General features: G+C 38.9%; 1 protein-coding gene across 7 annotated transcripts in view; it reads right to left on the reverse strand.

Moving 5' to 3' along the window:
• Positions 1-4876: 4876 nt before the first annotated feature.
• ZNG1A (Zn regulated GTPase metalloprotein activator 1A) overlaps positions 4877-16985 on the reverse strand; it is a 29038-nt gene continuing 16929 nt past the window's right edge. For 3 of the 7 annotated variants that reach the window (XM_055698948.1, XM_055698954.1, XM_055698953.1), the window contains 6 exons: positions 16509-16565; positions 13760-13811; positions 8210-8278; positions 8057-8122; positions 6086-6215; positions 4877-5407 (listed from right to left, as the gene is read on the reverse strand). In XM_055698948.1, the coding sequence (XP_055554923.1) occupies positions 5334-5407; positions 6086-6215; positions 8057-8122; positions 8210-8278; positions 13760-13811; positions 16509-16565 (448 nt within the window). In that variant the 3' untranslated portion in view covers positions 4877-5333. The other 4 variants (XR_008730215.1, XM_055698949.1, XM_055698952.1 and 1 more) reach the window with 4 other exon arrangements.

The following is a 16985-nucleotide window of genomic DNA, read 5'->3' on the forward strand; positions in this document are numbered from 1 at the left end:
GTCAAAATCAAATGAGCATGTATGTTAAGATGTTGTGTAACCTCTCATGAAAACTGTATAAAATACCTAACTTTTCACTGAAAACTTTGGAGCTAGTTTGTCCAGTGCAAATCGGCTAGCTCCTCAAGGTTGCATGAAATAAACACCTTTGCTGCTTAAAGACAAAATTTGTCTCTGAGCAGTTACTCTGTGCCGTTTTGGCATCAAAACCGCAAAGTCCCTGACTTAGGGTACGCACTGCTTAGGAACAACTAAGACATCAGTGTGTTATCAACATTATTGTCATACTAAATCCAAAAAACACAGCACTGCACCAGCTACTAGAAAAAAAAATAACTCTATCCCGGCTGAAACGAGGATAGCACTGTGAATTCTTTTTTAAGAATACTGACTTGATTGGCAAAAAGCTTTACAGGAAAAAAAGAAGTCATAGGTTCTTAGATCAACAAAATGCAGTTATATGATATCTGATCTGACGTTCATGCACGTTACATTAAAACAACCTGTTGTATTTTATCTTGTGGCTCCAGGAATATGATTCCAAGGAATATGAACCACAAAGTATATTCTACAAGTATATCCTACTTTGGTTTGAGGACCTCAGGTAACTGAGACTCCAGGGTGCTTCAAATAGTAAATAGTATCTGAAAGAAAATGTCAGCTTTCCACTGCTCTGAGTATGTTTAGACTCAGCTGTAATCTTCAGCTCTGGTGTGACCCCTCCTGACAGACTAAAATCACTTTAATCCGCAAAAAGTCTTTCACACTTGTGATTTAAAACAGCTAATGGTTGTGCTGGTTTTGGCTGGGGCTGCTACTTCATGGTATCTGGTACGGGGCTATGTTTTGGATTTGTGATGAAAACAGTGTTTAATAACACAGGGGTGTTTTCCCTACTGCTGAGCAGGGCTGACACAGAGCCAAGGGCTCTTCTGCCTCCCACCCACCAGCGAGTGGTCTGGGGGTGCACGAGGAGCTGACTCACCAAAGGCATATCCTATACCATATGATGTATGGTAGCCATACTGTATTATATGGTATCCCCCAGCATATAAAGCTGGGGAAGACGGAAGCGGGGGGGGGGACACACATTCAGAGTGATGGCATTTTTCTTCCCAAGTAACCGTCACATGTGACAGAGCCCTGCTGTCCTGGGGATGGCTGAGCACCTGCCTGCCGGTGGGAACTGGTGAATGAATTCCTTGTGTTGCTTTGCTGGTGTGCACGGCTTTTGCTTTACTTATTAAACCATGTTTATCTCAACCCACAAGTTTTCTGTTTTACTCTCCTGATTCTCCCCCCCACCCCACTGCGGGGGTAGTGAGCGAGCGGCTGTGTGGGGCTGAGCCGCAGGCTGGGGTTGAACCACAACGGTGCAGACAAAAAAACAAAAACAAAGGTAACCACATAGCATTAGAAGTGAAAAGCGAACTAAATACAGAAAGCACAAACCTTCAGGTGATTCTGATAGCTAAAGATTACTTCTAGAGCTGTGAATTCATCTTAGTTCCTAGCACAAAATCCAGAGACAAGCAAACTTCACTTTCTCAAGGGGCAAAAGCTCTCATTCCTTCAGTGAGTAAGTTTTTCCAAAGCATATTTTAGCCCCAACAAACAGAAATAATTTTAATCGACTTTCACATACTCACTTTGAGAAGTCTGTTTACTTTTACGTGCTCTCTTCTGAGGAAAAGAAGGTCCAGATGACAAGTTGGTTTTAAAAAATGGCACCTGCTAACAGTGCCACCAAGAAAACTGTGCAGTTACAGTGAATTAAGCTATTGTAATGTAGACCATGCCTTTCAGCTAGCGCAGTTGAAAACATGATCTTTTCCAGCCATGTATTACTGTTTATCAGCTGAGGTTAATGCTTTCATCAGTCAATGCAAACATGATCTTCAGTGCAGTGTTAGACCAGCCTGATGTTCAGAACAACCTGACCTAACTGGTTTGACCTGGCACTGAAATGGTGTAGGCAGGGCTGGCTGGAGTTCTCCTGCAAGGACAATGCACATCTCCAGGAGAGGAGGAGCACTAGCTATTCACATCACGACAGCTTTTTTTTTTTTTTTTAAATCCCCAAACTGACTGTGTCAGTGCATCCTAAGAAAATGTGCTGAGAGAAGAGGGGGAGGAAGGATCAGCTGGGAGACCCGCTGGTGCAGGAGGCCAGCCATTCCAGGCACAGGCTGCTCTGCTCTGTCCTGCTGCTGCTCACGGGGTTTGGCTCTACACCAGCCAGGCTACTTCACACTGTTGCAACGTTAGAAAGGCATTACACTGTCATACATTGGTAGCAGCCAATTGTAGTGCTAGGGTTTTTTTTAAAAAACAACTTTCCGCGTAAGGAAAGATTCAATGCCGTGATCCTGAGCAACCTGTCAGGAGTTAAAACAAACTTCTGCACTGGACAAAACACAGGGAACTGTAGTATTTCCTGTTGCATTTAACTGAAAATGAAATCATAAAAATATCAATGTCTTGATAATTTTAAGAGTATAAAAATTATTAGCTGCTCATTCCTATTAGAGAGACGTTTCAAACAAGAACAGTGCAGAGGAAGTAATAAAAAGACCAATTAACAAAGTAACTGTGCTTGTAGATGAACAGGCTAGAATTATGAAACAGATACAACAGATTAAAATCCTGTTAAGAGAGCAATGTGAAACTAATGGGTATTTCAGACTGTGTGAGTAAGGACAGCAAGACCACTGGGACTCGCCATTAAGCTTGCAGACTGGAAGCAGTGCAATAACACTACACTTAGACGCATATTTGTAAGTAAATACCAACGGCAAGTGTTTTACTCATCTCCCAACAAGCAACGCATGTCCTACACTGCTTAATGCTTGATCTGTTTCAGCTGTTCTCCCAAAATTTCCATGGATGTCTGCAGATGCAGGACTGAGACCAAGTTGCATTGGGGCCGCAGTGCCTCAAGCAGGCTGCCTCTGAGAAGCTGCTCGCCCCAACCAGACACGGACTTCCCCTTTGCTCCGCTGGCATGCGCCGGTGGTTGGAAGGACAGGGCCATACATAAGGCATGCAGTATGGCACCGCTGCTGCCCACAACAGGCCAGGAGCTTTGTAGTGAGCGTGCAGAGCTCCAAGGCTAAGGTTCGTCACACCTGGTCTGGCTGACCTTTTCTTGACCTGCCCACAGCTTTGTGTTGCTTGGTTTACCTGTGACAACAGTTCCTCTAACTGACCGGGTGTCTATTGCTAATTTGTTTACTTTTTTATCTTTCTGTTACAACCATCATTTTTTCTAGCTAGCAGTAACAAACTGCCAGTCTGTATAGAATGAGGTATTTATGGCTGTAATGCAATGATGCAGCATAGAGAAACATATGCCTGATACACTATCAGTGGCCTTGAGAAGCAGAGACAAGGATGTGGTGTAGAGGAGTACAGACACACGGTGCTAAGAGACGAGGCACAGGCTTAACACTGCTATGAACACTTCACACAGCGCCACTGCTATGAACAATTCACCTATGGTCAGTTAAAATGATGCAGACCTGGACATGGACAAAATGAGTTATCATTTGGGCACTTCATAATCTAAAGATAACAGACTTCTTCAACTGCATGAGGCATTTATAAGATGGAAGGCATTTGATGGAAGTGTAAGCAGCAACACATGCAAATATACTAGCCACAATTTTACACTTATGTAACAATCCGTAACACTGATGGCAATCATTTGACTGCAGGATTATGTAATTTATGCAATCACAAAACACGTATCAATGCGAGAATACGTATTAGTTCTCAAAGTGAAGTTTCAAAATTAAGAGATGCATTACTAAAGGAAACTGTCATAATTATAATGCTCAACAATATACCCATCTCACCGCTCAAATGCCACCAATGCTCCACTGAACAGAAAGGGACATTGGAAGCTGGTTGTTCTTTCTTCTCACCTTGCTTTAGTTTACAGAAAATACTTCTGGAAACTTCTTCAAGCCATCTAAAGGAATGTGAGGAATGTGTCATATCTGCTAATGTATCCACCAGGAGACTGAAAAGCTCCATCTCACTGGACACATGACTTCAGATATTAATCTGAAGCTCCTGGCAGTGAAAGATTAACCATGTTTCTTTTCTCAGCTCTTCAGAAACAAAGTCCGAATTCATTTATTAGTAGAAGCAAAAAGACATTAGTAAAGACTGCTGATAAGGGAATGGCCTCCTTTCTTCTGTTTCTTTAGTTTGATTCACCTTTTATCCTAAAGCAAATGTTAGGTATGTGACAAGTAGTACCTCTAGTACTGAAAACAAGTTTCTACTTATCCAGACACACCAGCAAGCACCCACCTAGCACTGTAGCTAAGAGTCCATTCTTCAGAGTATCTGCTGCATGTCCTAGAATTATGTTTTGAAACATTTTTAATTCCACCTTACCTTCCTGCATTCACTCACTGTGCAATCACCCAACTGTAATCAGCACAAAGCTAAAAGGTGAACAATGACTGACTACGGGAGAAGGTACAGGGAAAGAAGCTCACCTCTGAACTGTAAAACTAATGAACACAGAGATAAAAGCTTCAAAGTAAGTTTTTGAAACAGCACCCAAAAGTGTCAGACAACCTTACAAGAAATCACACAGGACAGCCCAGACAATGCTTTGAAATTGTGCTTCCCTGTCCCCCAAATCCTGAAATGGCAAGGTCATGGTCTGGAAATCTGCAAGTTCAGCTACATCTTTCAACGCTTGGGCTATGTGACTGAACACTGCATTTGTGTACTGTCTGCATAATAGCTACATTTCATGTGGTCTCGAGACTGTTATCTATTTATTTTTAGTTTAATTTATACAGCAGTTTAGTGGTACCTGGGATGAACGTATACATTCAAAAAATCACAAGGCAAGTTGAAAGAGAAGGAAGACAGTTTAATAGTACATACTAAATACTGCAATACGTCTCTGGCAATAATCACTGTTGCTTCACTTCCAGTAGTAAAAGAGAGTTATCTGGAAAAAGCCCAAGACTTCAAACAGGTTTACCATATTGCTACTGTAACATTTAATGTATGCCATAAACAACAGCCTTTTTGCCCATCTGCATTTCTGCATAGGTACATGATGGTACTGACGCAACTTAAGCCAAATCCAAAACGGTAGAATTCTTCATGTGTGATTCTAGAACATGAAACTTTATCTTTCAGCAGTAGGTCAGCTTGGATTCTTAGGAGGACTTCAGGGTTTAACTGTTGTGTAAACCTCCAGAGGAAAAAGGAACTACTATACTTCATGTCATTCAGTCTTTTCTGTCATAAAAAGCTTGCAGAGTTAAGCACAGACTTTTCAACTTTTTTGTCATTTGATGTCAACTGTTTCCTTGTTTCTCAGCCACAGTGGCTATGAATACTTCTTTGATGATCTCCTTATCCAAGTTCCTGCCTGTAAAGAGAAATAAATTTGCTAGCTATATTTTACTGTGTATTACCAAAAAATGCAAGCAAGTGGCGATTTACCATTCTTCTCTACAAAGAAAATGCTTGTGATACCAGTAAGTGTGAACAGCAGTTATTGCAATTAAGCTGCAGGCAACAAGGTAACTTTAGATTTCACAGGCAACAACAGACTTCAAGTTGCACAAGGGAAAGGAAGAAAAATGGGGGTTTTTTGGTCGTAAAAACATTTTGCAAAGCAGAGAGTAACAAGTTTGAAACAGAAATTCATAACCTCAGCATTACAAACTCTTCAGAAACAAAACAAATTTTATACATTTTAATGGCAATAATCACCTTCCTTGCAGTTACTGAATATTTGATCAAACATTCAAATAATTTCCATCAGCATATTTATAATTATGGACTTTATGAATAATTAGTTGTCTGGGTTTTTTTTTTACTTTTATGTCACTAAAAGGGATAATGCAGATTCCACTCAGCTGGAATATAAAACTGCAGAAGGTCTTGATGGATAAACCTTTAACTGAACGTTACACTGAACATGCTCACTGGTCTTATTCCGGCCTATTTGGGCCAGTTGCTTTTCACTGGGTAAGTCACAGCACGGCCTGCAGAAAGATCCACTTCTTAAAGTCAAACAAGGAAATAGGTAATTTCCTCTTACCTATTAGGACCAGTCTATTTGTTCTCTCTTCATCTTCTTTCCAGGCTACTGTGGTCTCCTCGAGATCATAGAGCTCGTGGACACCTTGGACTATCACTTGATGAGATTTGCCTTGAATAGATACCAGTCCCTTATCAGAAAAATAACTGTTAGGATATATAAACAAACCTTTAAAAATTAAGTATGTAAAAAGAGGAAAAAAACCTCTTCGAAACTAGGCCAAACAGGGAAAAATGTTTCTGGCAACTATGGACCAACTAGTCAAAACAACCATGCAGTATTACCACTTTATTCATAACATCCATTCTCACCTATCTTTATTCTGTTAAAGACTAGCAATTACACTTTGCCGTACTCTGCTTGCTGTTTTTCATTTGGTCAGTATCTAGCATGTTCGAGCAAAAATAAAATGTCATCAGCTATTATGTCACTTTGAATATATATATATATATGGTTCATGACGTATGAGTCCACGAAAGATCAATTGCCAGCAACGATAATGTAAAATGAGCAAAAAAGTTTTATTTCATACTATTCTGATTAGGCACTCATGCTCAGTATATTCACTGTTCTGAAACAGAATCTGTGAATACTGGAGAACAAACAAACATTTCTGAAGTAAAATGACTAGCAAGAGAATTAAAAGTGATCACTGTTAAAGTAAGCCCATTAAACCACATACCAAAAGTCGTATTAAAAATGTTTTTATTACTTTGTGTAAAACTTTATAAAATATTCTAGTGCAACACATTCTGTAAAAAGTTGTCTTATACTTCCCTAAAGGGGAAAAAAAAAGTGTTTAAGAAAAACCCTTACAAATATTTAATGAAAAAAGGTCTGCATTTGACATGTTAGCTGGAATTCTCTGACTATTACTACCAAAAGTATTATGACTGCAGGTAGGATATATAAAATAAATATAAAAGCAACAAACTTTGGAATCCATTCTATAATTACCTGGGGTTCATTTGCTTTGGTGTATTTGTCTGTGACTGAGGGCCAGCTCACAGCTTATAGCAAACCTCAGATCTCCTAAAGAATTACTTTGATTCCAATGCTCAATACAACAAAGATGCACTTGTACATAGCAGCACTGTTTTCAGACAGCTTACGACGTATCAGTGACTATTTTCTTCTATTTGTCAGGAAGGGGAAGACAAGGATATTCTCATTTTGTTGCTGAAAGAGCAAGAATACAACCTTTCTTTCGATGAATTAAAGTAATGATGTCACTATCCATGATGCACAAGCGTTTTCAGAAAACGAACCGCAGCATATTTTGTATTTCTTACAGCCTACCAAATGACAGACTTGGTTCTCATTTTTTAACAATTAACTCTGCGGCTTGGTATAAGGAAAATCAAAATATATCCTAAACTATCACCTATACCCTTCTCAAAACCATGCAACTGAAAAACATAGGAAGTGCCCATGAAGATTAATACTTATGGGATGCATCTTTAAATTAGTTTAACAATATTGTCAAGTGTAGACCACAACCAGTACTGCACTGCTGTTACGTGAACCTCAACTTCTGCGTATTATGCCAACAATTACAATTACTGATAGCAGTCTATAGTATCCAGCCTATAGTGCTCAATCCCTAGACAAGGAGACATCTATGTGAGATGGATGGAATCTTTCAAAGCAATGTAGGTGAAAAAGTAATTTAACTATGCCCTTACGATTAATTCTGCCACTGATGTTTGTGACTGTACATCTTCCTCGTCTAATCAAAACAAGTAGGATCAATGTCTGCTTCTCTGTCAGCTACCTCCTTTTGAGTTGTTCCACCAACCAGCAGGTAACTGCCCCTACACAGAACAGTAACAAACTGCTCCTCTCCATTTTGTCTGCTCTGCTAGTGATCCAGTAGTGCCCTTGATAGATCTGTAGCTGACAGAACACGAGTTTTTTTACGCGTAAAAAAGGAAAAGCACAAAACAAAGAAGTTGGTCATTTCTGACTAACCTTCAGTCTTATGATGTCCGCGGTACGCCCAGTTTTATCTTTCACATTCTTCTCCCACAGAAGAGTCTATGAACAGGAAAAATGTTTTCATAAACAGAATGGCATGGGATGATTTTCTAATGATTTTTCAGTTGACAGTGCTGTATTACTTACCTGAATGAAGAGATTCAAGTTTTCTTCTTTTATATTTCCTGGAACTTCAAATGTTACTGTAATTATACCCTGCAAATGGAAAGACACACTTACTATTACCAAAATTAATAAATATTTCATTATATTCATTTCAAAAAGCATTCTTTATAACTTGACCTCATAAAAAAGCAAGTATATATCCACATCAAAACCTGAAAAAAAAAATAATCTCCATTTCTGTTCTGCTCTTGATTTGCCACATTATGGTATACTTTTTGGTTCTGTTTGGGTGTGCACTTAAGGGGCATATGCAGTACTTTGAATAGTTGGGATCAGCTTCTACCATGTATTTCTTTGCTGTAGCTGATGTTTGTTCTCAAAGAAAGCCTAAGAATTTTAATTCTTACATGCTAGTAAGCTCAATCTTTCAAATCTGTTTAAGAATGCAATTTTCTCGGCTTACTGATCTTTGTCACAATTTCTAATCTTCAACACAATTCTATTAGACAAAAATTAATCAAGATATTTTTCACCTATCTGTACTTGCCTGTTATGAAAAATTTCCAAAAATAAAGATGTCTGAATATGTTTTATTCCAAAGCAACCACCAGCTTACTGCTTAGAACCAATTATTATAAAAAATGAAGATGCAAATAAATGTGTAGTTTAAAACCAGTAATTTATTTTAAAATAAAGGAAATAATGTGTCTTAAACCTATTTTTGTCACCATAATGTCTCAGTGGCACAGAAGAACATACAGGGAATTACTTTTCATACAACCTAAATTCTTTCAAATGATTACTGCTTTCAGATGACTAGTCTAACTTAAAAAAAAAAAAAGCAACAAGCTTCAAATCTAAACATTTAGCTAATTACCAAGTAAACTCACCAAAACACCCAAAAGCTAATACTTTGAGCAGCTTCAAAACAAGACAGAAAAAGTTCAGTGCTTCATGCATAGTGCAGTATTGCTTCTGTTGATCCCCACAAAGATAATAAGCACCCTTTACCATCCAACCAGGGCTTGCACCCTACTGCAAGAGGTGTTCTGCTCTCATTTATCATTATCATCTGTCTGAACAACGATCTTAAAAATATGGGTGCTGAACTAAACAGTGATAGTAACAATGAATTCTCACTGTTTCCTACTGGTCGAATGGCTCCACACTACAAAACCAACAATAATTTTCTTAATAATACAAGCATGCTATAACTCTCATAACATTCAGAAGGCTTCTACTTTATTTTTTCTACTTTAGAAATCCACTGAGACTTTTATTACTGTAACTGAACATATTTAATATGAACACAAATGTTAAACAAAAACCTATGATCTTAAGATTCTGATTGCAATTATAGTTAAGCATGCAAATGAGTCTTTAGTTCCAAAAGGAGATTATAACTGCCTTTTGCTGTTTTCAAGACTAGCAACTTCACAGTCAAGATCTGCAGTTCAAAAAGAAAAATACAGGCATTGTATGCGTGATATTTTAACTTGAAAATTAAATTTAATCATGCAACTTTATAAAAGGAAAGCACGCTTTTATAAGCTATTGTATAATACATATTACATAAAATATATTTAATAAACAATACAAATTTTATGCACATAGATTTATTTAAAAATATTTATATAACAAGTAATACATCTTTCATACATGTAAATTTATTTTTGCACCCCTGAGGGGACTGTTTGAACCACACCCAGTTGGGAATACCCCAAAGAGAACTGTGACCCAAAATTTATCCACAGAGCAGAGTATCTGTATATGGACAGGGGCCTGTGGGTAACACACAGAACAGTGACAATATCACTAACAAGCAAAAAGTAGCAGAAAGCTACCACACAAAACTACAGGCCCCCGTAAAAAAAATCTCAGTGTCTTTGTTCTAAGCCCCCTTTAAGTATTGCAAGGCCATGTCTCCCTGGAGCCTTCTCCAGGCTGAACAACCCCAACTCTCTCAGCCTGTCCTCACAGGAGAGGTGTTCCAACCCCGACTGTTGTTTGCCCTCCATGTCTGTGTCTCTCTTGCACTGGGGGCCCCAGCGCTGGGTGCAGAACTCCAGGCGGGGTCTCATGAGAGCCAAGTGCATTACTGCAATGACTTGGGGAATCCTGAAGGAGCTGTGGTTCCAGTACTAGAAATCTGTGATCGCATATTCTGGTTTGAGTGATGTACTTACTACACATGTGGGGATGTGTGAAGACATGTATAAACTGTTGGAAAAAGCAGGGACATGTGAAAGCCTGACTGGGACAGGAAGATGACTGGGAAGACACAGGACGATTCCAGCTTCAAGCCCATGTGCCCATGGCAGGGGGTCTTAACAGATCCTTGGGCAGCATCCATGAAAATTAGCCCAAGAGTTGCAAAAGGGATACAACTACCACCTGTAAAACACTGGGAAGTGCGCTGCTCTGCTGTGGGGTTATGCCAGAGCTTATCATATAACTCAAATGGAGCCTCAGAAAGATCGAGACCACTTAGAATCTATCACCATCAGACTGACTGTCACTGTTAAGACTAGTGGACTGCTACAAGATACAACAGCAAATGCGCAGCAAAAATGACAAAACTTGTATCAGAACTGAGCAGCTGGTAACACTGAGGTGGCCAAAGGGAAAGCTGTGCGATAAGCCACCCAATCTACTATTGAAAAGTAAGAGAGTTTAAAATTACAAGAGTCCTGCTGTTAAGCAGCCCAAGTTACAGTGCAGCAAAAATGGAAGACCGCTCCCCAAAGTGCAACCACTCTAATTACTTCAAGTAAAAAGTTGCAAAGCAATGCATGACACCTGCAGCTGCTGCCCACAGAAGTCACATCTGCAGTGCCTGTGGTGCTGGAAAGCTATAGGAAGGCACCTGCATAAGTAGGAAACTCTGGGATTTACTGATGGAGCAGTATGCTGAGCTCAGTCCTTCCAATCCCACAAACAAGACTCCCATGGAGGGACTGGGAAAAAGTGAAAACCAACTATGGTCACTTTTAACTCCTGCTATGTTTACAGGCAAGGAATAAGGGACTCCAAAAAGGCTGATGCCACAGACCAAAAGCTCTGACAGCTTGGCACAGTCACTACTGCCACTCTGGTATTGCCCAATAACCTGGTGGGACATCCTAATGACTAAGGGGTGACCTAGAGTATCACACCTGAACATGCCCAAGGCAAGTGTGTGATCAGCCTCACAGCAAAGCCTGACAAAACTGGAGTTGTGAAAGAGTCATCAGGGGATGAGAAAATCTTGATGCTCCCTCCCCACAAACTGGGACTTGGAAAGGGAAAAAGAAGTCCTTCAAAGATCTACACCTGGGAGCAAAGGAATAACAAGCTGAGGAGAAAGGTCAGAGCTCAGTTAATATGGTTAAAGGATGTGCAGCAAGCTCTGTGAAATTCAAGTCATCTGATGCGTCACCTTACTTCCCAAATGGGGAAACACCCATGTTGTATCAAGTCAACACCAGCCACCACAAGTTTCAGTTCTGGATGGAAGTACAGCTGTTGAACTCAGAAACCAAGTGGCTATCAATAGTGCTGTTACTCTGTGGTTTTACTGTTTTGTTTGCTTGAACATTTGCTTCTGTACTAAGGCATGGTGAGTAGACTAAACAGCCAGGTGCCTTGGTTTGGTGTTTTGCAGGAACAAGGCCTGAATTTTGCAGGAAGCAATGCTATCCTTACTAATCTACACAAAAGGGTGGAGTCTACAATGGAAATACGTAAATTCAAACCTTTATGATACTAACCTCCATCATCCACTTGGCAGGAGATGGAGTTTAAATACAACAATTTTTAACATACATATTCTGACTGCGACAATATTAACCCCTACAGTCTAACTCTCAGTGGCAAGGAGTAGAATATGTACAATGCGTACATTCAGTTTCTGATGCTATTAAGGGTGGATGCTATAACCAATATATGTTCACACAGCTCTTTAAGTACGTGTAAGCTTACGAGGCTTATGTAGCAGGGGGCTGCAGTACTGATGGTGTGGAAGGAGGCCATCAGCTGCCTTGTGTGTGTGTCTCAACCTGTTCCAGCCACCTCTGAAACTATAAATAGAAGTGTAAATAAATAAAAAAAAAATATCCCACACATCTTCAGGCAGAGAAACACAGGGCACCCTGTTAGAGACATACCTCCAGCCACTTGGGACTAAAGACTCTTTGGAAGATGCATGCCGTAATGCCAAAGGGGGTGCACACACCCCTGAGAGACTACAGCTTGTTGTTTACCCACAGAGCAGGGGCACTCCACAGGTACTAAGGGCCCTGCATGAACCACAGGGAAGGAACAGAGCAGTAAAGGGACAGAAAATCATTACACAACTACCCCCAACTTCCTATGTCACCTGTAGCATTTCTGGGAGACCTTGGATGGACCAAGTGTCACCCACTGAAAAAAATAGGGGAAGTTGGAGGAGAGAGAAGAAGAGGTGTTCGTTTAAGTGTTTCTGTAATCATTTCGTATTTCTTTTTTGCAGAACTCAAATCAGTATTTCTATGTTTTGTTGCCTGGCAATAAATTCAGAAATTCCCTGACTTCAGACTGTTCTGCTTTTGAGAAGGGTGTAAGCAGAAAAACATACTGCGATCATAACATTTGCAGAACAAACAAACAAGAAAAAAGGAAAATTAAAAGGAAGCCTTTCTAGTAAAACCTGTATATCATGGATTAGACAGGTGCTTACAAGTAGCAACTGGCATAGAACCGTTTATATTCTGCAAGGATGATGGACCAGATCTTTTTTCCTTAAATTAATCTTTGAAATTAGATATGCTGATTAAAAAAAACCTGTATATAGTCAAATAAAAGCAACAAAGGCAGAAATGCTATTTGCAGTTGCACACAGGGAGAGAAAAGATTCTTCCCTGACATAAACACACATCAGGTTTAGTATCAGGATGAGGGGGAATATATTTTAGAGTTTAATTTGACATACTAAAAATCAACATCAACAGAACCAGTTCTTTGGGTTTTTTTAGCATACACGTGCTTACAGGACCAATACTTAGTTTATAGGGCAGAATCTACCTCACTCTTAAAAGTTAAATTGGTTTCACAAGAAACAGTAACAACGGGAAGCACCCACAGAACAGAAAACCACATGTTTAACTACTCGGTGAAGTTTTATTACAGCTTTAAAGAATGCGAAGTCATGAATAATATCTCCCTGGTATCTACATAGACAACATTTGGACAGAGAATCTACAAGATAAAAGACTGGCTACAGATTTAGGACTTGATTCTGCAAATACTAAAAAGAGTACTGCTATTTGTCTGTTTCAGTAACAACTCTCCATATGAATCAATGAATGATGGGACTTTCTGGAACAATGGAAGCCTATACACTTTTTTTGAAAGCAAGACTTAATATATCCATTTAGAACCTACGTACAACAAAGCACATTCCTGTAAGTATTCTACATAATCTTCCAAAGATCTTAAAACACACTACTCCCTAACTGAAACCTTCTGAAAAACGTGATTAGCATGCAATGCCTGCAATTACCCTGAACAACCTTGTTGTTACAAAAATACTGAAGCAGTATTTTCAGTAATTACCTTATCTAGATGTTCATGTGTTGTCTTTACATGCTCAAGCTTCTTCTGCAAACTGAAAATGAGTAAAGTTAAATGCCGCATTTCAGTAGGACAGACAAAATGTTATTTTGAAATTTAAATAAACTCTTCAGTAATGCAGAGCAAAACTAAAATATCGAAGATAGGCTATATATTCAGAATAAGCTTCAATTGTTAATTCAGATTTAATCTCAAAATAAGATGCTTAATTAAATTGTTTGGTCTAGTTTATGGTTGTTAGAATATTAGTTTTCTTAATATAAACACAATAAGATTATAGTAATGATTTGCAGTATCTGTGGGTTTTTAAATATTTATACTTCAAGAAGTACAAGATCCTTGATATTCCTTTGTGTAGGAGCAAAAGGCAAGCTACATCATTAAAGCAAGAAGAGAAAAATCACTAGAATTTGACAATTTATTAGACATTGATTTTTTGAAAACAAGAACGGTTTGAAAAGCAAGAATAAAAAAAATGTACAAAGCTCTTGCTTGTGAGAATGAAATCTGTAACACTAAGTGAAACGCTGTATACCAACTTCTATTTCAACTGTTGTACCGAGTACAGTGTGCCTGCTAATTTAAAACTGGTCCTCTCTACTTCATAAGGGAACTTGGGGACTTGTTCCATGAACTAAGATTCAGCATCTTACTCTACCATTTTGCATGACAACGTAAAATTTTACTGCAACTTTAGATTACACACCTATGTCTGTCTTTAGTCAAGACAGTGCAGGATTTCTTCAAATACTTTTTCTGTACCACAGAACATTTTGTGCATGTTGGACATTAGCAAGAGAAAAGAATACCACAGCAAAAGTCACTATGATGACAGCTCTCTACTACTTCAGAGAAGACTGCCCATAAAAATTTCTCATACTTTCATGACTGTAAATTTTAAGAAGCCTTTAACAGTAGGGAAAATATATTGACTGTTACCGAAGTAACATTTCACACTCCTACTTCTTGCATCTTCTTTGCTTTGTTGTAGTCTTCTCATACTGCATGCCACAGAATCCAAACGCTTGATGTGTTTCCTGTCACTTTCAGGCCATGTATAGACTACAAAGTTCTACCAGTACAGTCACACCGATCGGATACTTCATCTGCCTGCTATGCTGGCAGAACTCCTTACTGTAGCATGCAAAGAACAATTTTATTAGTGTACTGGTGTGTATCTGTGCTCAAAAGTTGCTGTATGTAAAGAGTTTTTCTGCTGCAGATGATAGGAAGCCATCGCTAGTATTTTATGTGGGGATTTCTGTATCTATGTACAGGTACCAGGGTAAGCAATTTCACTGTACAGAGCTCAAATAAAAACAAGAGAAATGGAACTTAATTTAAGCAGTCTACAACCTTGGTGCTTTTAGAATTTGCCTTTAAATGCTGCAGTTTAGTGTTTCCTCTGTTTTAATACCAAATACTGAGAACCTCTAAAGGAACTATGGGTGAGATAAGAGATATGACTAGACTGAGGAAAGCAAGAAAGACTTTTTTTTTTTCGTCAGCTCCTTAAGGATTCCTCAGGTGTATGGAGCACAGCACTTCCTAGTAAACCTTACAGAATGCCACCTAATAGTACGGTTAATCATATCTAACTGTGAATTGCCATTACCAAGAACAATCCTTTTCTGGTTTCACATCTTCTTACTGCTTTCTTGTTTGGCTCCGGGATAAGGCAGTTTAGTTAGCTGATCCATCGTAAGAACTCAGGACATGGGTTTATGATCTAATAGTTAGCTATCGCCCACAAAGGATACACTGGCCTTCCTCCTCCCTTAACCTTCTTTTGGATGCCCATTCTGATACGGCCCTGATGCTGCCACTGGTACAGACCCAACTGGTACAGTGAAGGAGCACAAAAGAAACAAACACCACTTTTCATAGATCAGAAAAAAGGGCAGCAGAGAGTCGGGAAAGGCAGGCTATCCTTTTGATAATACTGCATCAGTTGACTGGGAAATCTCATGAGCACACCTCATCTACTAGAGGTTACTAGCTTCATCTTCAGCAGTTTCTTCCTTGCGTGAATAAGGAAGTGTCTACTTTTCTTTAACTGAACCGTGTGCATCCAGGAAGAAAAGTGAAACTCATACTGCCCCCAGTTGCCTACTCCCTCCTCTTTACAACTGCCCTAGCACTCCTTGCTCTCTTTGCTAAACAACTTCAGCACACGAAGTGTGTGAACAGAAAATACTCCTCCTCACCTCCAATTTTACTTTTCCACTTATCTAGCATACTGAAGCACACATCGGGCATCAAAAAAAACAAAGGACATGAAACACAGTAACCAGAATTTGTAATGGGTTTTGTTTGTTGTGGAACCTCAGTCTCCCATTGTTTTCTGTGAAAACTAAGAAGGCCTTCTCGTTCACCATGATGTGAAATGAGAAAAATGTTGAAATCCTTTAAAAAAACAGAAAAGAGTGTACAAATTTACTCTACTACTAGTATTAAAGCAAAATTTGTATTTTGGTAAAGAAAGGCATGCAAACTCTGGCTCATTTAACTTTACAAGGTCAAAAACCTTCTGTTGCACGCGTTTCAAGTGGAAAAAAACCCTCCGTTTCAGATTACCATTTATAAAGCAAGAATTTTAAACAAGTGACTAAACTAGAATTTATACCAGAAACTCATGCAAATTTGAACCAGTATGTGCATGTGTCTATTCCATCCATGCACTTATACAATGGATATTATTCTAATAAGAGACAGTGAGATTTCACCATACCTTGTTCCAGATAAACTGTCAAAAGCATGCAGGTCCAATACATTAGAGAGATCAACTCTAAACAGGGGGGAGAAAGAAATCTTTGTATTTTTGCTATATTTAAATATATTGTGAATACTTATTTTTAAAATAATATTTTAAAATAATTGAAACTTGTGTTTGTTTTCCTGTCTATCATACTAACGCAATCAATCCTTAGCCTTATTTTTGGATGTTGGTAGTTGGTATTGTCCCCTACAAGGAAATGCAGCGTTTATTTACACAGTAATAAGCACAGAAACAAAATTTTTAACAATACAGTAAAATACAAGGTATTTCCAAGAAAGATGATAAAAACCCTCACACCGAATGCCTGAGTAGTAACTGATTTTCCCTAAATGGGAAAAGGAACCCTGAAGTTCTTCCCAGCAATTATCCTGCATCCTTAATATAGGGCCTCTCAACACACACACACACACACAGCAGAATATATACAGC

Source organism: Falco cherrug, chromosome Z, assembly GCF_023634085.1.
Source record: "Falco cherrug isolate bFalChe1 chromosome Z, bFalChe1.pri, whole genome shotgun sequence".
Taxonomy (NCBI): domain Eukaryota; kingdom Metazoa; phylum Chordata; class Aves; order Falconiformes; family Falconidae; genus Falco; species Falco cherrug.